This window comes from Entelurus aequoreus, linkage group LG19 (genome assembly GCF_033978785.1).
Source record: "Entelurus aequoreus isolate RoL-2023_Sb linkage group LG19, RoL_Eaeq_v1.1, whole genome shotgun sequence".
Classification (NCBI taxonomy): domain Eukaryota; kingdom Metazoa; phylum Chordata; class Actinopteri; order Syngnathiformes; family Syngnathidae; genus Entelurus; species Entelurus aequoreus.
In genome coordinates, this window is record NC_084749.1 from 20,087,446 (window position 1) to 20,113,477 (window position 26,032).

The following is a 26,032-nucleotide window of genomic DNA, read 5'->3' on the forward strand; positions in this document are numbered from 1 at the left end:
TTGGTTACGGCTTAAATACCGGTCCACTCTATAGACCGAAAAATACGGTACTTAAAGCTGGGCATACATTTTTTAAATGTTTAAAAAATATATATTCGAAATGATGAAAAGTCGATGGTAACGCAGCTCGGACTGAACGAGAGCCACAATTCACTGGTCATTACGTACATTCGGGTCAGTCCTGCTCCACTAAAGTAATGTAGCTGTCGGGAACACTTCTTCCAAACTGTTTTCGCCCATCAAAACAGGTCATGAACAAGATGACATTTCAGCCACTGCAGACTTGAAACAGTGTCTGTTAATATGCACCTCCATCTGTGCCTTAAATCGACTTGAAATGCCAGTCAAATCAATGCACAGACTAGTGTTGGATGCCTCTCGTCATCACAAACAACCAAAAGCATTTGCAATCGGCAAATGAATGTGTTCTCATCGGCAGTGTCAATGAGCAGGACGGCCGCATTTGGGGATCATTATCAAATTAATCTTCCTTGATGCCAAATGTCCATGCAGCAAATAAAACAAATGCTCCAATACATCTAAAAAGCTTGCACAATTACAGTAAGTGGTAAGGCTAAACGGCTTGTTTGGCTAAATACGGAGGATTTAGACTGTGCAGCTTTAATTCAAGAGACAACGCTCGACTGGCTACTGGCAGGTCCGAGGTTTAATCTAAACGCGTAATAAAGCCTAACAATCCAATGGAATGGCTCGGAGCTTATAGCAAAGCATGAAATTAATTCTGCAGCTATGAAATGGGATTCCTATCTGGGACTCTGTGGCCCGGCAGTCCGCTTGTACCTAACTCCCAGGGTCCAATCATGCCTTATAACTGGGTAACGAGCAAGAGGGACGCTGGGAGCCTGCCCACCTCTCTAATTGTGGACCCACTCCAGCCACGTCTGAACAGTCTCACAGTAAACGGTCTCTGCATCTGGTCTGTCGGTGACATCACAACCCAAGAGGCCTTACTGCTTCTGAATGAGGACCACTGTTGTCAGTAATATCTTGTGTCTCATAACATAACAATCAAGAGGGCCTAAAGAGGCCGTTTTGACTCGAGAAGGTTACAAGGCAATTCGTTATCGCAATTTACAGCTACATATTCTCGACAATGTGGTCTTCATGACAATAGCCTCGGGTGATGCCACTTGCACTGAGTACGAGCCTTAACAATAGGCAAACCTCTTGTATTCATACAACAGATAAAAGACAATCACTTTGCACATGTCAGTCTTTTTGTTTCGCGGCAAAGGGTTTCAGTCTGCCAGCAAATACGACAATAGTTTGCTTTCTGACAATCGTCTACCACTTCACTTACTGTACATAATAGAAAAAAATAATGCAATCCTTTATTATCTTTTATTTTATGGTACTATTTTTGTCCAAATACTGTGCAGTACTCTGCAAAAATGACACACTCCTAGACTAAATGGTACAAGGCATTTTTTTAATGAAACTTGGTTATTAAAGCTGGGAGACTACACTTCAATCACATGTTGACTGTTTTATTTAAGACCTATTGTAGTTTAATAAAGCAAAAGCATACCAACTTTACACTTGTGGACCTAAGTACATGCTCCCCACAAGCTTGGATGCATGGATATTACTTATTATTATAACTACTGAACGCAATGAGAAGCAAATTAACATACAGTGCATCCGTAAAGTGCTCACAGCGCTTCACTTTTCCCACATTTTGTTATGTTACAACCTTATTCCAAAATGGAATAAATAGATTTTCGTCCTTACAATTCTACAGCCAATACCCCATAATGACAGTGGAATTTTTTAAATTTTTTATATTTTTTCCAAATTTATTTAAAAACATACTTTTCACATTATATAGGGTGTGGATGTTGGAACGGTTCAAATTGAATGAGAAATGTGGGATATGCAGTTGATTGCATATTTCCAATTCATTGCCCATGGGGAAAACATTTACAGAAATTCCGGGAAAACCGGGAATTTTGAGAAAGGGAAAAACATGATTTGCGTTAGATATATGGGAAGAGAAGTGTGGGTGAATGGTTGAAAGGTTGGAATCAGGTTTAAAAATTGCAAACATTTTTGAGAATTTAGGGGATTGTAGAACTATGAATATGTCCATTCATTTGAATGGTGAATCCCTGGAAATTTGGAAATTTCGGGAAAACCGTGAATTACAAACAAAAAAAAATATTGATACTAGCACAATTTTCCTAGATGATGTTAGAGTTTTTGGAATCGGTTGAACATTTTTTACGTAGTGTTTTTACCATAAAAAAAAAACCTGTGGTACCGTTTTGCCATTTTCAGTAATGAAGTAAAATCTACAATTGTTTTTATGGTAAAAAAAAAAACTGTCAGCCCAGTTGGCGGAATTTTACCATAAAAAAAATCAGTTTTCTATTTACAGTAACAAAAAAAAACAAAGCTGCCATTTTTTTTTCTGGAAAAAAGACTTTGGTACCATTTTGCCATTTACAGTAATACACCTAAAATTTTACAGTTGTTGTTTTTACGGTAAAAAAAAACTGCCGATCCAGTGTGCGGAATTTTACCATAAAAATCAAGTTTTGTATTTACAGTAACAAAAAACAAATACCATACATTTGACAGTAAGATTCTGGGAACTGAGCTGCCAGTTCTTTACTGTAAAAAAACCTTTTGTACCATTTTACCATTTTTAGTAATACACTGTAAATTGTACAGTTGGTGGAATTTTACAAAAAAAATATTTTTATTTACAATAGCAAAAAAAAACTAAGCTGCCATTTTTTGTACTGGAAAAAAATCGTTTTTCCATTTTCAGTAATACACCGTTAATTTTACAGTTGTTTTTACGATAAAAAACTGTCAGCCTAGTTGGGTATTTCGAATTTCGGGAAAACCGTGAATTTGTACCAAAAAAAGATAACTTTTTTTGTCCCGACTAAGAGGAATGTTTTGAAGGTGGAATGGTCCAAAATGGTTGAACAATTTGAAAACTTTCCAGGAAGAGCTGAAAATAGGGCTTCGGAAATCGCGAATTCAGCAAATTTCTGGAATTTTTTTAGGAACTTGGAAAATGCTAGTTTGATTGTCCAAGGTGAGTGGAGTGTGCGGTTTTAATCAATTGGAGTTGTGCAAGTTCGAAAAAGGGCGCATTTATTTTCAAAATGATCCGGAAAACCGGGAATTTTGGGTAAACGAGCCAAACGTTTTGATCGGATGAAAACTGAGGGCTGCAGAGCATGCCTAAGTTTTTGGGCGGAATAATAATAAATAGATGATTTTTTGGTGTAGAATATCTTAGGCATTCACACGATTAAAAGCAAATTGCTATGACTTCACCTCTGCTTGTAGTCTTTTTTGGAAAATAGCAGACTGAATCCCTTTACCCATAAAATCACTTACCTTCACACATCCCAAAGTTTATTTAATGTGTTGTCAACGGGATTTCTGTCTTAGTCTGTGATTGTTCTGAATTACACAGTATTAGAGCTGAGGGCTGACTCCCCCCCCCCCAAAAAAAACGCCCAATAAAACATATTTCCTGAGAGAGCTCACAGACTTATAGAAAAAGAGTGGATAGAAAAGGTCGAGAAATGAGCAGTGAAGTAGAATGCAAGTTCAGACACTGACACTCACAACATCGCTATTGGAAAATAGAGTATATACCCAATGTGTGTGTGTGTGTGTGTGTGTGTGTGTGTGTGTGTGTGTGTGTGTGTGTGTGTGTGTGTGCTGGCTGTGGTGGATTCATGGATTCAACCTCAAACAAATTAGCAGGAAGCTGCAGTTTGGCGCAATGTCAAACTAATATCCAGTGGGGTAACCCAAAGCAATAAAACAAATGATGGGTGTAACTCAAAAACGTTGTCAAAGACTCAACACACAAGAGGAGGGGGGCACGACGTGAGCAAGGCCATTCCGAGGGGAGTGTGCGTTGCTCTGCACGGGTGGCACAGATATGGAGGGGGAGGGCTGGGATATGCTGATGTGAGATGAAGACTGTATCAGGTCCGATGGGCGTGTGTGCTTTATTGTTCCAGAACAAAAACACAGCGAAGGCAATAGCAGACACAGTGACAGGTGAAGATGGACACCCAAGAGACGCCAGTTGAGGAATGGAGCTGCAAGACCATGGATTATATTTTCATGCCTGGAACCATCAACAATGCGGTTATTGACTTGTAATAGCACCGCCCTGGGGGCAGGGATGGTAAGGGGTGTAGGGGAGGGGGAGTGTTGCATGCGACTGGTGCTCTCCTCAGTGACTCTGCACTGTTTGTGGTCACTCTGCTTCGCAGAAATCAACAAATAATAATGATAGAAAAACTGTGAGGTGGTTGCTCCGAAGTCCCTAAACTCAGATTTGGGGTGGGGGGTTTGGGGGAGGGCAGCCAACAAGTTGCACTGGTAGAAACAGAAAATGTGTTAAAGGTAGGGATGGGTACCTTTCACATTTGAATTGAAAACTCAATGGCCACCAATTTCCGGTACTTTTGTGTGTGTTCAAATGCGTTAAAACATGATATGTTTTTAATTATTAATTGTCATTTAACCTCTTAAGGCACAAGCTGTTTGTTTACATGCTTTTTTTTATTTCTCTTTGCTATTTGGGCTTATTGGACCCTAGTTAGAATAAAAACTAAACATCATCTTTTAATGATGTAAAGTCCATGAGTGCACAAATGTGTACTTCATGTGTACTGACAAGTACATTTTTATTTTTACACTTTTTTTTCCAAATTCCATTGTATGTTATACTCTTCTGACACCACCAGATAGCAGTATAAGTGTCCATATGTCGGCATAAGACCACAATTCAGTAGTGTACACAATTTTGGAAATAAGAGCTAAAATGTGCTGTCCACGCATGTGGCCACTAAGGCCTTTAGAGGTTAACAAGGAGCTAATAATGATAATGTGCTGTCCAGTTGTTATATGTTCTGAGTTTCATTTGCAAGTATTATATAGTAGACTTTGTATGCAGTTGCAACTCCAAGACGTTATATGGCAGTAGTGTATAAACTGCAATGTGTTGACTAGGCAGGAAGTAGTCTTTGCCATTAAGCTGAATGTGCCAGTCTAGTATTTTTGTGCCCTAAAATGTTTCACTAATTTGTGTTTTTATTACATAAACTTTTATTTGACACTGAATTTATGTAACTTAATTTTTTTGCATGAAAATTTTGTGAACTGAATCAAATAATGCTGACAATTTGATAAAAAAAAAATCAGTGTATAAAAGTCCAGTGTAATTAAATCTGATTTTAAAAAAATCAGTGTAAAAAAATTCACTGTAAAAAAAATTAGTGTATAAAACTTCAGTGTATAAAGATTTTGTAGAAAAAAAATTAGTGTATAAAATTTAGTATAAAAAAAATCAGTGTTGAAAAATCCACTGCTTCAAAAAACAAGACTCACTTCCAGTAAATTAAGACTGAAGCAATCGACCCTGTCTCAGAACCAGCCAATGAGATGTCAAATTTGAAGTCACGTGACACGGTTCTTGCAAAACAGCATAAAAAAGCAGTTTACTTTCATAATTAACAATGAAAACATCCAGCATTGAAGTGTTTATTACTGTATTTTTCGGACTATAAGTCCCAGTTTTTTTTCATAGTTTGGCCGGGGGTGCGACTTATACTAAGGAGCGACTTATGTGTGAAATTATTAACACATTACCGTAAAATATCAAATAATATTATTTAGCTCATTCACGTAAAAGACTAGACGTATAAGATTTCATGGGATTTAGCGATTAGGAGTGACAGATTGTTTGGTAAACGTATAGCATGTTCTATATGTTATAGTTATTTGAATGACTCTTACCATAATATGTTACGTTAACATACCAGGCACGTTTTCAGTTGGTTATTTATGCGTCATATAACGTACACTTATTCAGCCTGTTGTTCATTATTCTTTATTTATTTTAAATTGCCTTTCAAATGTCTATTCTTGGTGTTGGGTTTTATCAAATAAATTTCCCCAGAAAATGCGACTTATACTCTAGTGCGACTTATATATGTTTTTTTCCTTCTTTATTATGCATTTTCGGCCAGTGCGACTTATACTCTGGACCGACTTATACTCCGAAAAATACGGTAATTGTATAAAAGTTCAGTGTAAAAAAATCTGGTGTGAAAAAATTCAGTGTATAAAAATTCACTGTAAAAAAATTCAGTTAAAAAAATTCAGTGTATAAAAATTTTGTATAAAAAAATTCAGTGTAAAAAAAACCTCAGTGCTAAAAAAAAAAAATCAGTGTTGAAAAATTCACTGCTTCAAAAAGCAAGACTCACTTCCATTAAATTAAGACTGAAGCAATCGATCCTGTCTCAGAACCAGCCAATGGGATGTCAAGTTTGGAGTCATGTGATACGGTTCTTGCAAAACAGCATAAAAAAGCAGTTAACTGGGCTACCAGGGCATAATACAACATAATTAACAATGAAAACATCCAGCATTGAAGTGTTTATTATGTGGTATTACGGCCAGATAGTGTTTGGGTCGGTGCTGAGTCTGCAACAAAAGTATTAAAATATGGTACCGTTTTACGTTAATTTGGTCAAAGCCTACAAAAGTACCAAATTTGGTACCCATCCCTAGGTAAAGGACGTCTCCCTTTTTTCACCATGGCTCTCCTATGCACCAACATATGTTTTAATCACAAATGCCGTTGGAAGTTAGATAATTACCACAGCCTCAGTGCTAATAGTTTCAATCACAGTGGGCATATTTAGCTTTCGTTGAAAGTCTGCAAAATAACTCCGGCTGTCAAAGAACATCCAACGGTACATGTCTCGTAATAGACTTGTAAAGAAAATAAGATATTTTGTTGACCTGTTTTTATTTGAAATGGATATTAACATTTTAAATTGGTGTGCATCTGAAAACAAGGAAGCAAAAAAACAAAACACTGAATATATTAAAGAAAAATAACAGCTCGCTTTGAGTGGAAACATTGGACTGATTTCAGCTTGTGTAAATAAACAGCATGTGAAGAACTACAAGTTTGCAACAACATCAAATAATAAATCAGCTTGTATATTTATTTATGCATTTCCTCAATGGAGAACCACACTTTTGTTTTATTTTGCCCATCATTCACAATCCTTATGAGAGACAAGAACCCATATGTCTTTTTGCTTCCTGTGCATTGTAAATAGTAAAACACTGCTAGCAAGGTGGTTAACATTGCTGGTAATTGGGATACGCTCTGTTATATATGGAAGGCTTCATGTATTACACAAGCACGAGGCATGATTTATAATCTCACGTTAAGGCAATTTAGTAGAAGCAGCAAGTTTAGCTCGCCGTGTTACTAAAGGTAACAATAACAATGTCTCTATAGCTTGGTTAATATGTAGATCACAACATGTAAATGAAGTATTATTAGTGGTTTTTAGATGTTGTTTTAGAGGGCTTTAAAAGTAGAATAGAAGACTCCTCATTATGTGCATTTTTAGCTGCCTCTTGCTAACAGTTTTTGAGTATTTAGAGCACACCGAAAAGAGAAAGACGTGTGTTATTGTCTCACATAGGGATTGTGAATGATGACATTCTAAAAAAAAGTGAATTTCCCCTTTACATACAGCCGCAACTGTATTTTTAGATGACTTAATACTTGAGCTGTGTTCTTCTAATGTGCACAATAATATAATCCATGCAGTATTGAAAATGACACAAATTAAAGTATGTTTTTTTTTTTTCAAAATCTCAGATGCCTCATTCCCAAAACATGATCTAGTTCATAAGACAACCATGGTGGATTCAGAGCAGAACTGACATTTTTTGTGTCTTTATCATGTGGATCAAAGTGCACTTGCTCATTTCAAAGGGAATGCAGAGAGAAACAAAAGTAGAAAGTTGTAAAAGAAAGACAGCCGGCACACTTTGAGAGCAGAGCAGATTCCAATTCATCTGGCGCCACAGCCAAGGTAACTCTGAACTCTAAAAATACTTCAAACTAACTTAATTTCAACAAAATAAAACAACTTCTATATTAAAAACCTGCTTGAATGAGGTTGAAAATAGCATAAACCGCAATGTCAATCTGAAACAATCAATCAAGTTACAAAAATCCATTCAATTTGCATTTAGGTATGCAGATTGACATCTTTAAATTAGATCTAAATCCTGATGGTATTCAAGATAAAAACAGTCGTAGTCCAAATGTAATGAAGAAACCCACATCAGAAAAGGGACATTAACATAAACCACTCAATCAGAAAATGTCATTAAAGCGTCATGATAGGTATATGATTTATGCGCTTTCCTGCCAAAAAAAAATCTTTGGTTAAGCAGGCACGTACTAAAGACTGAAAAGAGGCTACATACTGGCTTGCAAGGTCTTCTGCGATACGTCATTGGTGAAAGCTCCGGTGCCTTTGTTAGAGATGGCTGCCAGGGAGAAGTGATACTCGGTGTTTGGGCGGAGGCCTTCCACAATGTATGAAGATGCAGGCCCAAATGTTTTATTCATCTGTCATGTAGGGCAAAAGGTTTATTGTCACATCAGGAGTTTGCTTTTATGGAAATGTATAGGGATGTCCGATATTGGCTTTTTTGCCGATACCGATGTATACAGTCGTGGAATTAACACATTATTATGCCTAATTTGGACAACCAGGTATGGTGAAGATAAGGTCATTTAAAAAAAAAAAAAAAAAAAAAGATAAATAAATTAAAAACATTTTCTTGAATAAAAAATAAAGTAAAACAATATAAAAACAGTTACATAGAAACTAGTAATTAACGAAAATGAGTCAAATTAACTGTTAAAGGTTAGTACTATTACTGGACCAGCAGCACGCACAATCATGTGTGCTTATGGACTGTATCCCATGCAGACTGTATTGATATATATTGATATATAATGTAGGAACCAGAATATTAATAACAGAAGTGTACAGCTCTGGTAATGGGTACATTCGCACCCACCTGCACAAATGTACTTCAAAATGTAACAATCAAAATAAATATGACTTTTTTTTTGTTTACTAGGGCATGCATATATAATATGCATTCGTTTGACCATTTAAAATCAACAATAATAAAAAGGAGATGCTTGGAAATAGCATAAAAATGCCCCAAAAACTTGGAAAAACGCGATTCATAGCGTTACTTTTTGGTATATAGCGTATATTTCTTTTATATTTTGATAAATCATCACATTTATGTATTACTAAATTTAAATAGGTATTGATCAATCTTTAAGCTGTGTGTATTTGATTTCAGTTTGCTTTTGACATCTTATTTAGAACTGTAGTTGAAACTTTGACAACCTTGTGTTGCGCTCATGATGGCGTAACCAAACTAGATTTCATTTAATGATGTTATTTTGAATATCTATTCCCTTTTTTTACATTTAGTATATTTTATGCTTTTTTCTTTTTGGAACATGTACTATACATATAATACAATAAAGTCCCATATAAAATTATGTTTCTAGCAATACTTTAATTTTGCCTTTGGAAAGTAACACTTCAATGTCCATTAGTGGAGCTGTACACAGAAAGAAACAACCCTTTAGTGTGAATGAGTGTAAATGGGGGAGGGAGTTTTTTTGGGTTGGTGCACTAATTGTAAGTGTATCTTGTGTTTTTATGTTGATTTAATTAAAAAAACTAAAAAAAAACGATACTGATAATGGAAAAACCGATACCGATAATTTCCGATATTACATTTTAAAGCATTTATCGGCCGATATTATCGGACATCTCTAGAAATGCAGGAAAGAAAAAACAAAAACATGAAATAATCAAAGCTACCTTCCTTTCATCCGGTCCTGCAAAGGGCACTAAAATTCTCACCTGAGAGCCAAAACTGCCTTCAGTGTAGCGAAGTTCATATTTGATAATTCCTTCTTTATCAAAGGCAGGTTCCCAAGTTAGTTGGATGCTGGTATCAGACACGTCGCCCACCTGAAATTTGGATGGCTGACCAGGAACTGAAAGGAACATTGAACAGCATTAGGACACAATATTGTGAAACAAGATACTCATTTCTAATTAACAATGGTGGGGCTCGAACAGGCTTGGGTCAACACTTATAGTGGCGCCTGCATGTGTTGCAGCTACACAACAGCTAAGGACACAAGACAGACATATGTAATACAAGTCTTAAATTGAACAAAATTGCAGTCTAAAACACAACATTTGTCAATATAAAGTAAACAAGTATCAAATAATTATAGTTGCATATTACTTACAAAATCCAGTCTGCACCATTCAACTTACAGCATCATGAGCTTAACTTGATGAGTTATTGTGGCCAATCGGTGATGCCAACAATAATTGCCACTCCACTTCAACTTAAAGACAGCATACGTCCATTCCAGACAATTATAATAAATAGGTTAGCGTTTGTCATACCTATCATTGTTTTCTGAGTAATTTCAAAACGTTTCTAACATTCCACACTAAAAAAATAATAAAATATGTATGAGTCGTGCTGATATCGTATCAGATCAATGTCGGTCTTGGCCAACACTCAGGGCCAATGTTCCCTCTAATTTTTCATGTGTGTGAGCAAACGCACAAACTCCCTGAGCATTCAGTGGAGCCCATGTGAGCAACATCAGACGTGTGCACCGTGGCCACACCAGCGTCACACCTGTCCCAAACCTGACATCATAACAATTTAAATGTTTTATTAAAATAATTTCTGATACAAGTGATTTTGCCCTCTTACAATGACAATAACAAAAAAAACATGTTTTTCATGACCTATGTGCTAGTATTGTATGTCTGGCTGCGGGTCCTGCCTTTAAAAGAAATGTTACCCCTTTCAGAGATTACATTTGGTTCCTGTAACGTTCTGTCTGTAAAATACATCTTTTTATTAGCATTTATGAACTCTAGTGACAATATTTCATGAATAATATCCTTAGATTAACATTCTTAATAAATGGCAGTAAAAAAGCGCACATCTGATTGAGCAGTCAGTGTAACAACCTGGCATGGGGTTGTCCGACTTTTTGTGTGGCCATAAACGCAGCACTGGCTAAGTGCCATGAGTGCGTGTGTTGGTGCAGGTGAGACAGAGCGAGCGGCTTCTGTTGAAACGACAGATGACAAAGTTGGTTTAAGCCTGGTTTGTATGGCACAAAATTACCAGTTTTTATAGATACGTTTTTTTACTCATGTTTTTGGTGTGGTTACAAACAGTTTTGCTCAATAAAGTGATTGATGGAATTCCTGTCCGTAAAGTGTCTCGGCAGACAATAATTGAACTGTGTTGACAAAGATTGTTTTATTCATCGGGGCCACTCTTGTTGTCACCTGTCACTCAGAGTTGCATTGCAAAATCATACAGAATAAATTGTAATGTGTTTATTTTGTTAATTTGCAGTGCGCAGAGGACGCGTGAGCAGTGCGCAATTGCGCAGGCGCGCACCTTAGAGGGAATGTTGCTCAGGGCTATTGGTATCGTATCTTGTTTTGTACTAAAACAAATCAAATGTGTTTTTCAAATCCCAACTGAAAACATGTTTAATTGTGTATATGACAACTGAAAGTATTTCATCTACACTCTTTGATTTTCATTTAAATGATTGTTTTTTTTATTTTACGATTTTGATTTATTTTATACTTATTTTATTTTCATTCTTGTAATTTTTTATAAAGCACTTTGAATTTTCTTGCGTACAAATTGTGTTGTATGATAAATAAACTTGCCATGCCTAATTAAAAGAAATAATCAATTCAGTTGAATTTTTTATGCAAAATAATACATTTAATACAACTAATTCCCTGTGATTGCCTGGTGACCATTTTCTTGTAAAATTCATCTTCATAATCTTACCTCCTTGCAGCACTTTAACATGGACTGGCTCTGAGAAGGGTCCATCGCCTACTGACGTAAAAGCTAGGACTTTGATGGTGTACGTCTCTTGAGGAACAAGGCTCTTTATGGTCGTGATGATGCTGTCCTGGACATTATGGATCTGCCAGAGGCTCATAGGCTGGGAGTCATCCATGGTGTAATAAACCCTATAGCCCTTAATCTGCCCGTTTGGTTCCTCTGGTTCCGCCCACGTTACCAGCATGGTGTTTTGGGATATAATCTGGACATGGATGTTTCGGGGTGGACTAGCAGGGGCTTGTTCACCGGTTCTGGTCTCCACTGGCTCACTGGGAGGACCCTGGCCAATCGTGTTGACGGCCGAGACTCGGATTTCATACTCCGTGTTGGGGTAGAGGCCGCCGATGCTGTAACGTGTGGTGGTGATGTCGTCCACTGTCTCGTACTTGCTGTCAGGGGATTTTGCACGGTATTGGATGATATAGTAGGTGACTGGGTCAGGGTTGCCGGAGTCCCAGGTGATAGTCACACTAGTGGCTGTGGTTTCAGTTACCACTGGAGTACCTGGAGGCTTTGGAAGAGCTGTTTTGACAACAGGATAAAAGGCTGTCAGTGATTGTGGAGAGAACTTATTGACATTTCACTATCCTAAGTCCCCGTAGGTTCCGTTCTAAAAGAGTTATGTTATCTCTTACATTTGACGGTGATCTGCGCAACAGCCTCAATAATGCCAAGACTGCTCATGGCCACACAGGTGTAGTTGGCCGACTCACGGACGCTGCTCAGCTCAAGGACATTCCTACCCACAGGCATCTCGTCCTCTGGCGTCAGGTCGTCCGAATTCAACATCCACTTGACGTAAGGCATGGGGGATCCCACCGCCACGCACGTTATGTTCACACTACCACCTGGCATGATTTCCTGACTCGTCGGTGGAATGGAGAAGCGAGGAGGAACCCGCCGGACTGGGAGAAGGCATGAAGAGGAAAGAGGATGACAAAGAGGGCAAAGGGTGTCAAGAGAGAAAGAGAAGTAACACAAAGAGGTCGATGAAAATGGACCCTTCTCAGGTATTGAACACAAAAAAAACACTGTAATGGGAACTCAAAGACAAATACAACTAAAATGTTCAAAAACTTAAACATATAAAAATAAGGAGAAGGAAGAACTAAACTAACAGAACTGCTTCAACAACAATATAGATTAACAAGAAAGCAACGATTCATAGCAACAAGGTTCCATTGACCAAGATTTGACCCATCACAGCACAATTAAAGACACAAAAATCTATTACGAGTTTCTCATCTTTGGAGCTGAACTTCTTGGGTTTTCAACTACATAACCTGATCGCAGCCTATCAAAGTGTGAAGAACTACGGCCTTGTGATAGTGCTATCACATGAGGCCGACATGGCAACCTGGTACTTCCTGTCCACTTAGGCACTCGTGCCAAAGGAGGAAGTCGGCCATTAGAGGCTTCTCCCACCGCACAGGAAGTGTAGGGTTACTGCGCTCTACGGCTCTCAACACATATTTGCACTTGTCGCCTGCCTCTAACTAGACACCTTAAAGATGAGAAACTTTAATGAGATTTTTGTGGTTTAGGGTAGATCCACTGGACAAAGCCTTTTTAAGATCTGACACGGTTCCATTGATAGATGCAGCTATCAGTTTCACAGACAGCATGCATAAATAGATCGAGGTAAATTAAGGAGTAAATGATAACAAAATCAGATATAAAAATTGAGATAAAATGCATAGAGGAATATAACTGAAGGGTCGCTAGCATGCCCAGACAAAAGACGATTGGAGAGCAAAGAAGAAGTACAAGGTAGAGGATAAAGCATCAGAGGAGAGGATAGAACGGAAGGGAACAGAGGAGCAAAGAGTAACACAGGAAAAGGAAAGAGTGGGGGGGTTTGGAGGAGGGTAAAGGGGAGGTAACCCACTTCAATAGTGTGTGAACTTTTTTTTTTTTCGTCAGCTAATGTGACAAAATGTGATGGTGGCACATTGTCACATCGCGGTCCCAGTTAAACACAACACACGTATAGAGGAAGGAAGCGTGTGTCTACAAGTACATAGAAAAGAACTGTTGAAATTCTACGGTCAGAGGATGTTGAAGTCAAGAAACAGAACTTGATCAACAGGGACTAGAAATCCAGAGGAGAGAGAGAGAAAGAGAGAGAGAGGGGACGATGATGGAGAAGTGGATGAAGAAACAAGAACCTGGGAATGAAGCTAGAACATGTTTAATAATGAGCTCTGATGCAGATGACACGGCTAGGTAATGTGTAGGCGTACACACATAAATCATGTACTCTTTACGTTGTGGTGTTATTAGAGGCGTGATTGTGCACAAGTATGCAAGAGGAGAAAGATATTGATGTGCATGAGGAGGATCCCAATAAGCACTTGACATAGCATGAAACAAATGATTAATAGAGCAAATAGTTTACAGTAGATCCACGCAAAATGTGCAGATTTTTGGTACAACAGAATTTAAAAAAGGTTTCCCCTCGTAGAAAACACATCTGATTCATCGTCGGTTATAATAACAAAAACAAAAAAAGTGTTGATAAATCATAAAATGTGTTTTATAGGGTGGGAGCGAACCGTGTCAAAAATAGACATATTTATGAGTGGATCAGTTACTCATGGGTTGTTTGTTTTTTGGGGATGACTAGAGAACGTAGCCGCTGTAAAGGATCTACTGTTTACCATGCACCGACCAATCTTCTTTTGCTGCTGTAAAGTAAGGCTGCAACGATTAACCGATTAGGGAAAAAAAAGCTTTGCATTGTATTTTGTTGCTTCTGTGATTTGTTGAATGAGTAAATTACGCGGACAACGTTTCCGCGAGACTGCTCCAATAGAGCGGGCATGTGAGCCGCATAGAACGCACTGCGGTCGATGTGGCCTGTGTGTGTAGCTACACTGCAGAAACTGAAATCTAAGTAAGATTAAATATCTCAAATAAGGGTGATATTTGCTTATTTTCTGTCTGATAAGATCATTCTTCTCACTAAGCAGATTTGATGTTAGAGTGTTTTACTTGTTTTAAGGGTTTTGGTCCTAAATGATCTCAGTAAGATATTACAGCTTGTAGCTGAGATGTTATGACCTATAATGAGTAAAACATGCTTGAAACTAGAATATCAACTGTTGCAGAGCTGTGTCATCAACACTAACAAGTATAAAACTACCTTTTTAAAGTAATCATTTCTTATTTCAAGCATGGAAAAAAAATCATGACTTTGACACAGTTGTGTCTCATAATTAAAACAGATGACAGCCAAATGGACTTTGCTGTTTTATTTTCAATGAAACAATAGAAAATATGTACCCATACAGTACAGTTGTTATTAGTGAGAATATACTTATTTTAAGGTATTTTTGGGTTCATTGCGGTTAGCTAATTGTACTTGTTTTGGAAAGTCTTGACAAGCCATATTTTCTTGTTCTATTGGCAGATAATTTTGCTTAGTTCAAATAAAATACCCCTAATTTTTGTATTTTTTTTTCTTGTTTTTGAACACTGACTTTTTGCAGTGTAGAGATGGCTCAAAGAAAAACAATGACAGGTTAAAAAGAAAGCACAGGGCCCAAATAAAACGAGAGATCATTTATACTGAGATCATTTCGTTTTGAAATGTTTGCACTGTCAAACAGAGCTGGTATTTCACAATAGCGTTCCATGAAATGCCAGAAAGCATCTTGCATATTTAAAAGCAGCGAAAAAGCAAGAAGTCAAAATCTATTTTTGTAGCTAACGCCATCTTATATGTTTGACGTGCAAAATAAAAATTGTATTAAAACAAATGCTAATATGAATGAGTTGGTTTTCCAAAAATAAAACACCACTCTTTTAAATAATCCATTTTCAAATGTGTATGCGATAAATAGTCCCTCAATGTGACATATTTTCTTTATTTATTACCAATTACCTGTTTTTTGGCTACACAGTTTAATCAAATATGATTAATCCTTAATGTAATTCATCTGAAAAAATAATAATATATAATTTGACATTCCTAATATATATTTAATATATAGTGATGCCCCCAAGGTAAAAGTGCACTTTTATTGTTATGTGCATTTATAAGAAGAGGTTTTTAGAAAAATCATTGTTTATTTCAAGTATTTACCCTACAAGACGCATTGAGAATTGATAGTGTTTTTTATCCGATTACCGTATTTTTCGGACTATAAGTCGCAGTTTTTTTCATAGTTTGGCCGTGCTCCAGTGCGACTTATAAATGTTTTTTTCCTTCTTTATTATGCATTTTCGGCAGGTGCGACTTATACTCCGGTGCGACTTATACTCCGAAAAATACGGTACTCGATTAAACGATAGATTACTCGAAGACTTAAATAATTGATATCTGCAGCCCTACTATACAGTCATTGGCCAACAATGTGTTAAAGGTAAGTCTTTAGGAGGATTTTTTTCTGCACATGCCAGGTGAGGCAACATTGTGTTTAGCCAGAGTCAATTTTTGCTACATCATGCATTAATAATAAATAATGCTATTAATTCAACATCAAATCTAATTTCAATCGTGTGTATGATGTTGGGGTTTTACGGCATTTTCGGAATTGCCATCAAAGTGTTTGTTGGGATGCAAAGAATGTCAAAGAGAGTGAAGAATCGTGTGCGAGTGTATCAAATGATGAACAAAATGGTGAAGCTGAGACCGACAGAAAACGTAAAAGACGAGACAGGAAAGAAGGTGGAAACCAAAACGATAAAGTCGAGCAGCAAAAGACAGCCGATAAAAAGACAGAAGTTGAAGAGCGGATAGACAGGTGGACATGTAGACATACTGTACGGTACGCATCGGGTTAGGGTTGTTGTAGAAAGGGAGGGAGGAGGAGGGCATAAGTGGGGGGGGATAGAATAGGAAACTGTGATTCCAAACCAAAGCAAAAGACAAACCATGGCTCAAAGAGAGTTTGAAGGTCTCACACACTGGGGCTTAAAAGCAAGACTTAACTACAAGAGGACAGCATTAAACATAGCAATAGAGCTGGCAAATGCAACTTGGGAAGTCTGTGAGGCGTGTAGGGTTGGGAGAGGCCTAAGGAAGGTTGATTTGGGTTTGGACAAAGTCGCACATTAAGGACATTTTAGATTGTTGGAAAAACTATGGAATAAGTATGGGACTTGATATATACTGACATCTCTTTGTTTCGTAAACAAATAAGTTGTTTTATACGTAGAATCAAATATCTTTATCCACAACATGTTTTTATCCACTTAATCTGACATTTAAAAAAGAAAGGAATAATCCCTTTTGAGAATGAAGCAATTTTGTTATTTTTATATCAACTGATAATCATCTTGGAAAATGAGTCAGCTCGAAGCAAATAACTGTTATGAAAGGAACATTGTGTTTTATTTGCAAAAATATACAAACTGGGGTGTATTATTATATTTTTGTATAGCTCTAAAGCAGTGGTTCTTAACCTGAGTTCGATCGAACCCTAGGGGTTCGGTGAGTCGTGCTCAGGGGTTCGGCGGAGGTCAAGACACACCCGACTCATCGTGTAAATAAAAACTTCTCCCTATCTGCGTATTACGGATACGGCAACAGCAGAAGTCACACTGATTTGCAGGTGTGTAATTTGTTGTGAGTTTATGCACTGTGTTGGTTTTGTTCTTTGAGCAAGGTGATGTTAATGCACGGTTCATTTTGTGCACCAGTAATAAAACATGGTAACACTTGAGTATTGGGAACATATTCACCATTAATTAGTTGCTTATTAACATGCAAATGAGTAACATATTGGCTCTTAACTAGTCATTATTAAGTACTTATTAATGCCTTATTCGGCATGGCCTTATTATAACCCTAACCCTCTAACCCTGGCCTTAACCCTCTAACCCTAACCAAATAACTCTAAATTAAGTCTTTGTTACTTAGAATATGTTCCCCTAGTGTCCAAATAACTCTAAATTAAGTCTTTGTTACTTAGAATATGTTCCCCTAGTGTCCAAATAACTCTAAATTAAGTCTTTGTTACTTACAATATGTTCCCCTAGTGTCCAAATAACTCTAAATTAAGTCTTTGTTACTTAGAATATGTTGCCCTAGTGTCCAAATAACTCTAAATTAAGTCTTTGTTACTTAGAATATGTTCCCATAGTGTCCAAATAACTCTAAATTAAGTCTTTGTTACTTAGAATATGTTCCCCTAGTGTCCAAATAACTCTAAATTAAGTCTTTGTTACTTAGAATATGTTGCCCTAGTGTCCAAATAACTCTAAATTAAGTCTTTGTTACTTAGAATATGTTCCCATAGTGTCCAAATAACTCTAATTTAAGTCTTTGTTACTTAGAATATGTTCCCCTAGTGTCCAAATAACTCTAAATTAAGTCTTTGTTACTTAGAATATGTTCCCCTAGTGTCCAAATAACTCTAAATTAAGTCTTTGTTACTTAGAATATGTTCCCCTAGTGTCCAAATAACTCTAAATTAAGTCTTTGTTACTTAGAATATGTTCCCATAGTGTCCAAATAACTCTAAATTAAGTCTTTGTTACTTAGAATATGTTCCCATAGTGTCCAAATAACTCTAAATTAAGTCTTTGTTACTTAGAATATGTTCCCCTAGTGTCCAAATAACTCTAAATTAAGTCTTTGTTACTTAGAATATGTTCCCCTAGTGTCCAAATAACTCTAAATTAAGTCTTTGTTACTTAGAATATGTTCCCCTAGTGTCCAAATAACTCTAAATTAAGTCTTTGTTACTTAGAATATGTTCCCATAGTGTCCAAAAAACTATAAATTAAGTCTTTGTTACTTAGAATATGTTCCCCTAGTGTCCAAATAACTCTAAATTAAGTCTTTGTTACTTAGAATATGTTCCCATAGTGTCCAAAAAACTATAAATTAAGTCTTTGTTACTTAGAATATGTTCCCCATACTAAAGTGTTACCAAAAACATATAACTTTGTCTTGAATTCGGTGAATGCGCATATGAAACTGGTGGGGTTCGGTACCTCCAACAAGGTTAAGAACCACTGCTCTAAAGTAAAAAAAAAATAAGAAAAAAAGAGTTGTCTTCTCAAGATAATTGGTTCAAGGAACAACACAAGTCCACCATATGGAGACAGAAAAATATCTTGCATTCAAGTTTCCAAAAAGAAAAAAGGTGAAAGGGCAGCCCATTCATCACACAGACATGCACGGGTGTGGCTAAATGACAAGAGTGACATACAGGTGTGCCCCTATCCACCCGGGCTAACACCGGAGAACTCGTACAATCCAAAAATGTCACCCAAGCCCTTCCAAGCATGCCATCACTATCCAAAAACAGGACTAAACGCCAGACACACAAAGTCGAATGATAGGGAACAAATTCAAACGGACAAATCCACAACAAGGACTAAGTACTGGAATGCATCTATGTTTAATAGAAAAATGCATCAATGCTTTACGATTTTTTTTCCTTCTAGTTTTGTTCTCGTACCCATTAACGTGGTCTCCAATTCAAATACACGGTTGAATGGGATGGGACAAAAGGTGTGTTTTTAGGGGACATGCCCGATCAAAATGTGTCTGATGGTGCGCTTCTCTCCCCGGGGCTCAGGTCAGTCAATGGACCGGGAGCTGTTGTGCCTGAGTGAATGAGGCTGTCTCTAACCTTTGTCTACATACGCCTGGATCAGCAACAATGGGCCGAACAACACCATAAACGTTTCCACCAAGCTATTTTAGACAGTAAATCCTTTATCTTTTTTTCACATCCAGTCACCACAGTAGTCAATCGCATTTACTGTTTGGGCTTAGGTTTTTTTTTTCTCACTGGATGCCCTTCCTGATGAAATTCTAACCGGAAATCGATGCGGTGCCCTCTACCCTGAAAGGTTGTGACACTTGCTTTTACTGTCATTAAACAAGTAAACAACAGTTTTAAAATACAGTAGTACCTCGAGATACCGTGACTCAGCTTGTACATCGAAAAAGGTAAATAATTGCGTTGCTGATTGAATTAAATTAATATTCGGCTTGACCCCCCAGCCAAAAAAAAAAACCAAAACACTACGATTTTAAAATGTGACATGCATTATGAAAAGAAGAACAATATTTTAAATAAGATATATACAATAGAATAAAATATACTATGGACAACCACAGTATTTTTAAGACATACTGTAATATTATTGTACAGAATTTTCTGTAGAGAGCAGACTTCTACGGTATCTTCGTCATACACACGTCAGCAGCTTCTCCATATTTTCATGGATACATGTCCGCAGTTTATATTGTACATCCTTGGCTGGCGTTATTGAGTCATTCTGCTAGAGTTTGGTGCAGACCAGCAGTGCTACGTTCAAACTCATGTTTCTTTTGATTATTTTTTTCTTTACGCTTCTTTTTCTGGTTCTTCACGGGTTAGAAAAACTAAGTTACGGTATCACTTATGGTTATGTCGATCTCTAGCTATAAGCTAATGCTAGCAAGTACGACAGATGTTTTGGTTGGCTCTTACAGAGTTTACTGTGACATTCGCTACGCCAACTAGCGGTGGAAAGGCTCGTAACCCGAATTTCTGCTCATAACATACAGCATACCAATTAGCCTCGTATCCCAAGGTACTACTACATAATGTTCATGCCATAAACCATGTGTTTTATAAATATGCTTTCCAACTAGTCTTTTTGAGCATTGTCAAACTTAAATGATAGATTTTATTCGGAAGATGACCATAATGGGGTTTTGGTAAAGATTAGATTTCGTCAACTGGTACCATACTGAATTGTACCTCAAAGTGGAAACAAGTTAAAAGGTGGTGTCTGAATTATTAAAATATTCGGTTAGGAAACTAGCAGTGATGTTATGAAACACTCCAAAAAACTCTACTGGGGATCTAATGATTGATGGGTAGCCAGCATCAAAAGCTCGTATGAGATGACTGATCTGATAAGCTCACACATCCTGTAAAAAAGTTAAAAAGGCTCGACTCCATAAAACGATGCATTCACTTCTCCACTTACCAACGAAGGCACCTTTGACAGTATTGCAATAATGAATGTGCTGCCGCTTCACATTTTGTCTGCCTCCAATTCAGCACTCTGACTTTGTAAGAATTGGTTTCTTGACTGTAAACTGTAGTGCACAACTGGAAGCAATGGAACTAAGGAATCCCAACTGCATGGACAGGCTTCTCATTCACGTAGACCAGGAGCCCAGCCGGCCCATTTGGAATGGAGAAAAATCAAAAAGAAACATGTGGCTCCATTTGGACTACTAACAACCCATTACCTTGTTTCAAGCCCCAATGTGGAGAGAAAGACAAAGAGACTTACAGTGAACGAGGTGAAAAGCAGTCGAGAGAGAATGCCAGAGTACTGCACTAGCTTTAATAGTGGGCGGTGTTGTGGAGGGATTTGCGGCAAAAAAACAGAGGTCAGAAGGTGGACATTATTGGCCATTTTGGTAGGGCAGGTTGTTGCTGCCCCAAAATGAAGGGGGAAGCCAAAATAATGTGCAGCCTTTAGTGTCACCTTGAAGCTGAGATTACACCCTCTTGCCGCCTGAGGACTCAGGCGCTGTATGGAGATCCTTTTGTTACGCTTGCTGGTTGAAGTCTACAACATTTACATAGAAGCTGCAGGGGTCAGCCTGTATTAACATACCATGGCTGCACCGATGCTAAAGAGGCTCTACGGGCGGCTCATCAAAATGGAAATTATTACCTAAAGAAAAGTGACAGGAATCGTGGCGGGGTATCCGATTAGGGGAGATTTGTAGTTCATCGACTTCTTTTTATAGTAAGAAACGACAAGCAGCCAATTTCGCCCCCATGTGGTTATCCCTTCATCGAGTATGAACATTCAGATAGGGGACTGCGTTCATACATCTGCATAAGAACAGGCCAGTAAACCTTTCTTTTCGATAAACGGGTGTTTCTGAGGGTTGGCTACAAACGTCGAATAGAGATGGTAGGGGGTTTTGTTTCGCTTTGGCCAGTGTGAACGTAAGGTGTAATCTAGCTTTCTTTCCCAACGTTACACGCAGACGCATAGCTGGACATGCAAGCACGTTCAAAAGCAGGCAGATTTCAGGTGGGCATGCGTGCACATGCGTACATAACAGCACAGTCTTTCTGCATCAAGTGTTCTCGCAACGCTGTTTCTTCCAATATCTTGTTCCGTTGAGTGGGGTTTTGTCAGGCGGTAGGCAGCGATGCCACAAAGCTATGGCACTCACAAACTACTGTTTTTAGTTGGATTCATGTTAGGTCTTTCAATTGGTGCAAAGTGTTGGGAAAGCTACTACACGGGAATGAGCATTCAAAAAACCTCAAATTTCATGTGCTAAGTTTCAGTATTAAAGCAGTCAGCATTATAGCATACACAGTAATAACTTATATCAGTATGAATCACACTGGTTCTACCGTCGCTTGATAAGTCATCATGACTTGACATTTATATCGAGAAGGCACAATTGTATTCACCGCAGATGATAATATTTCATATTTTTGACTCTAGATGCATGTCAGTAGTTAAGGTAGCATGAGTCTAACACGCTAACATGGATTATCATAAAAACAAAATTTAAATCCGTCAAATTCTGTTTAATGCTAGCATTTACCACTTTTAACTACAAGCTGATATAGGGCGCTTTGGAGACTGAAAAAAACTAACTTCCGTGAAAGGGGTATTTTTCAAATGTTCAGTTTGTTTTGGAAGATGTTTCGCCTCGCATCCAAGTAGGCCTCATCAGTTCATGTACATAGACAGATTGGTCAGAAATAGTCTGAGACTAGAACTGAGCAATAATCAGTTCATGCTTATAGACATAGATCGGCCATGTCTAGTTCCAATATAAGTCTTTGAGCATGAACTGACCAGAACTGGTCAGATCTTAGATGTACTGTACTGAACTGAACAGATCTACTGTGCGACCACAACTGACCAATCTAAATCTAAGAGCAAGACATTATGATTGGTCAGTTCTCGTCCCAAATTGACTAAATGTGGTCAAATAAAGAGAGACTAGAATTGCCTAATCATCATTTTGTGCTCATAGACTTAGATAGGTCAGTTGCAGTCTTAGAGTGGATCTGTTCAGTTTGTCTGTAAATTTAAGATCTGATCAGTTCTGGTCAGTTCATGCTCAGAGACTTACAGTATATTGGAACTGGAACTGACCGATCTAAGTCTATGAGCATGAACTGATGATTGATCATGCTCATAGACTTACAGTATATTGGTCAGTTCTAGTCTCAGAAGAGATCTGTTTAGTTTTACAGGACGTTTTGCTTCTCATCCAAGCAGTCTTCATCAGTTTATATTCATAAATGGAGATTGGTCTGATGTAGTCTGACACTAAGACTGACCAATCATAAGTTCATGTTTCAGACTTAGATTGCTCAGTTCTAGACCCTATAGAAGTCCATTAACTGACAAGAACTGGTCAGATCTTAAACTTTGATTGGTCAGATCCAGTCTGATTGAAACTAGAACTGATTTGAACTGACGCATCATCAGACTTAGATAGCTAGCACAGGTAAGGGTGGTTTCTGACCAATCAAACAAAGTCTATGAGCATGAACCGATGAGATTGGGGATTTGATTAGAGGCGAACGGTCTTCTAAAACAAACGGTCCAGTTGTGATCCATTGAATGCCTGAGGATACAATGACCTGGATTAATGGGATCATCTGTAGATATATATTGAAAGTATATTTCCTGTCTCAATGCTGTGCATGCGTGGGAGCCTCTGAAATGAGGACTTTAAAAAAGCTTCATGACGGCGACGGAAACAATTACAATTAGCTGCCGCTGTTTTGAAAATGCAAGTACGGTTAAGTTCCAGCTGAGTACCAACAAATGCGATGTACAAGTGCTTATATTGTTATTGACCCTTGCGATAACACAAATGGTGTCCATAATGGCTGCCTGCAATCACCATGAAGCCCACTCAAGTCACATTTTTCAGTAATGGATTGTTTTAAAGGAGATGACAGAAACACTAGCTGTATACACACTTATTTCATTCCGCATTTCCGTATGCATTTCAAGAAGCAGAGTAGCATCATTTGGAAAAAAGAAACACAAATCTGGCAAACAAAGAAACCAGAAAAGGACATACATTTAAAAGAAGAACAAGTAGGTTTAGAAATGTAACTGAAACCAAGAAAAAAACACACACAAACACCATAATTACAACTGAAAACAATACTGGAACCAAAGGAAAGCCAGATAGGATGGTTTTGGGGGAGAACACTTTAGAAAAACAAAGGAAAGGCTAAAACGGAACAGAAGACATAGAAAGGGTAAAGAAAGAGACCAGTTCGGCCAAAGGGGTTCTGGACAGGCATGCAAGCGCAGTTACATTCTCCCATCGTGCAACAAGTCCTGTTATTTCCACGTGCTGGGTTTCCATGACAACACGTGCAAGAAAGCCTTTCTGGTGCAGAAGCAATACCAAAGGATGCAAAACGAGAAAAGGCCCCACAATGCAAACATAAAAGTAAATTAACAAAACCCGATCTAGTCGGGTTTGATTTCATCATTTCTTCCTTGGAAATAAAGAAATTCAATTAACAGTTTGGATTTAAATATTATAATTATTACTTTAATTTGAAATTATATCTAGCTTGTTTTTTTTTGTTGTTTTTTTTTACATTGAGATTTTTTTTTTTTTTTCAAATGTGGGTTAAGAAAGTAAAAAAGAAAAAACACACCAACCTTCTCGAAGCTCTGAGGGATGTAAAGGGGTTGATGCAGAACACAATGACATGAGGAGAAGAGAAAAATAGGGGAAACACAGAGAGAGTAAAAAAAGCCACCTCAAGGTGTTTCGCTACAGCTACATTTCCCTTCACTTGAAACCCCCCCACCCCCACTGTCTCGGTCACTGTCTCCCACCTCCCTTTGAATAAACTTCATTTGGAATAAATCAACCAAAACAATCAGATCAATCATTAATGTTGCAAAACAAGAGTGGTGAAGCACCACTGGAGTCCAAATCATTACTGGAAATTTACTCCTTACGGCAACAAGGGGGAGCGCTCCAGTGGTGGGCTGGATATGCTTTCGTTAGAGAAGGTAGTCAAATAAAGAGAAAACAAGGAAAAACTAATGAGAGATAGAAAATAAAATAGACACAACTTTGGGCTGAAGTTAGCAGTTGCAGTGCAAGATACTCAATTTGGACGAATTATAATGGGTTTGTGTGACACATTGGTAGGAATCATTGCTGCATAGTACTTTGAACTTTGCCGTCGATCTCTACCACAGCTGCTAATCTCAGGTGCAATTGGCTTTGTGAACAAAAACATTGTCAACATCACGTATCGGCATCGCTCGACAAAAGTTAACTGAAAACAGACACAAGGTTGACACTATTCAGGGCATAACACGTGTAATCACATAAAGTCGGAGTGTGGGGGTCCCTGCATCGTTAACTCGAGGCATGCTGCTGGAGACTGCGGGAATAGTTGGGGCGACTTTGGTGATGTGACAGCTAACGCAGGGGTGTCCAAAGTGCGGCCGTTTGCGGCCCGCGGTTTTTGTCTTAAGACAAAATAAACACATTCCAGATTAGAACATTAGACAAAAAAAACTGTGGAGGATGCATATATGTTTAAGAGTTCTTTCTTTTTACATAGCCATGTTTAGAGTAGCTAGTACTTTTCCTTTGTATATCCTACCAGTTTCTTTCGACATTTCAGATGCCTGGTTAGTGTCTTCACCCTTGGAATGTGAACTACAACCCCCACTCTTTTTCCTTATCAGTGTTGCGAGGGGGAGATGGGGGCTTTCTTTGTGTGCAAGGAGTGGGCTTTTCCGTTGGAATGTCAGATCAACTAGAGTAGCCGATATGAATGTATTAGTTAAGTTGACCTCCTAAAGCTTTAGTAAAACTTGAAAATATTCCAATTCTGTCTTGATGGTCCTTCTTACTCAGCATATATGTCATCGAAAGAATTTGGGATTGACCAGTAACTTAGATTCCCTGGGAGGAAGAGCTGGTCGACGCAACAAAACAAACAAAAAAATCCTGAAAACCGAAACGGTCGATGACCTGTGCGGCTTACGGTTTATGGTTGTCATTTACGCGCGGCCTGCTATTATGAACGAGTACACATTTTTGGAAAGTCATAGTAAGCTTTCAAGTGCGCTTAAACCCTTGAAAGTGATTTGGTTGACACATTTAAAATAGAATTTGTCACAAAGAGATTTAAAGGGGGTTAGATTAGATCAGTGATTCTCAAACAGTGGTACGTAGGCT

The 26,032-nt window shown here is 37.9% G+C and overlaps 1 protein-coding gene across 3 annotated transcripts in view; it reads right to left on the reverse strand.

Annotated features, from left to right (window-relative positions):
- The window catches only part of ptprsa (protein tyrosine phosphatase receptor type Sa), a 634,816-nt gene that overhangs the window by 188,071 nt on the left and 420,713 nt on the right, over positions 1–26,032 (reverse strand). For all 3 annotated transcript variants that reach the window (XM_062028063.1, XM_062028064.1, XM_062028065.1), the window contains 4 exons: positions 12,477–12,746; positions 11,782–12,363; positions 9,789–9,925; positions 8,314–8,458 (listed from right to left, as the gene is read on the reverse strand). In XM_062028063.1, coding sequence (XP_061884047.1) covers positions 8,314–8,458; positions 9,789–9,925; positions 11,782–12,363; positions 12,477–12,746 — 1,134 coding nt within the window. The remainder of the gene's footprint in view (positions 1–8,313; positions 8,459–9,788; positions 9,926–11,781; positions 12,364–12,476; positions 12,747–26,032) is intronic.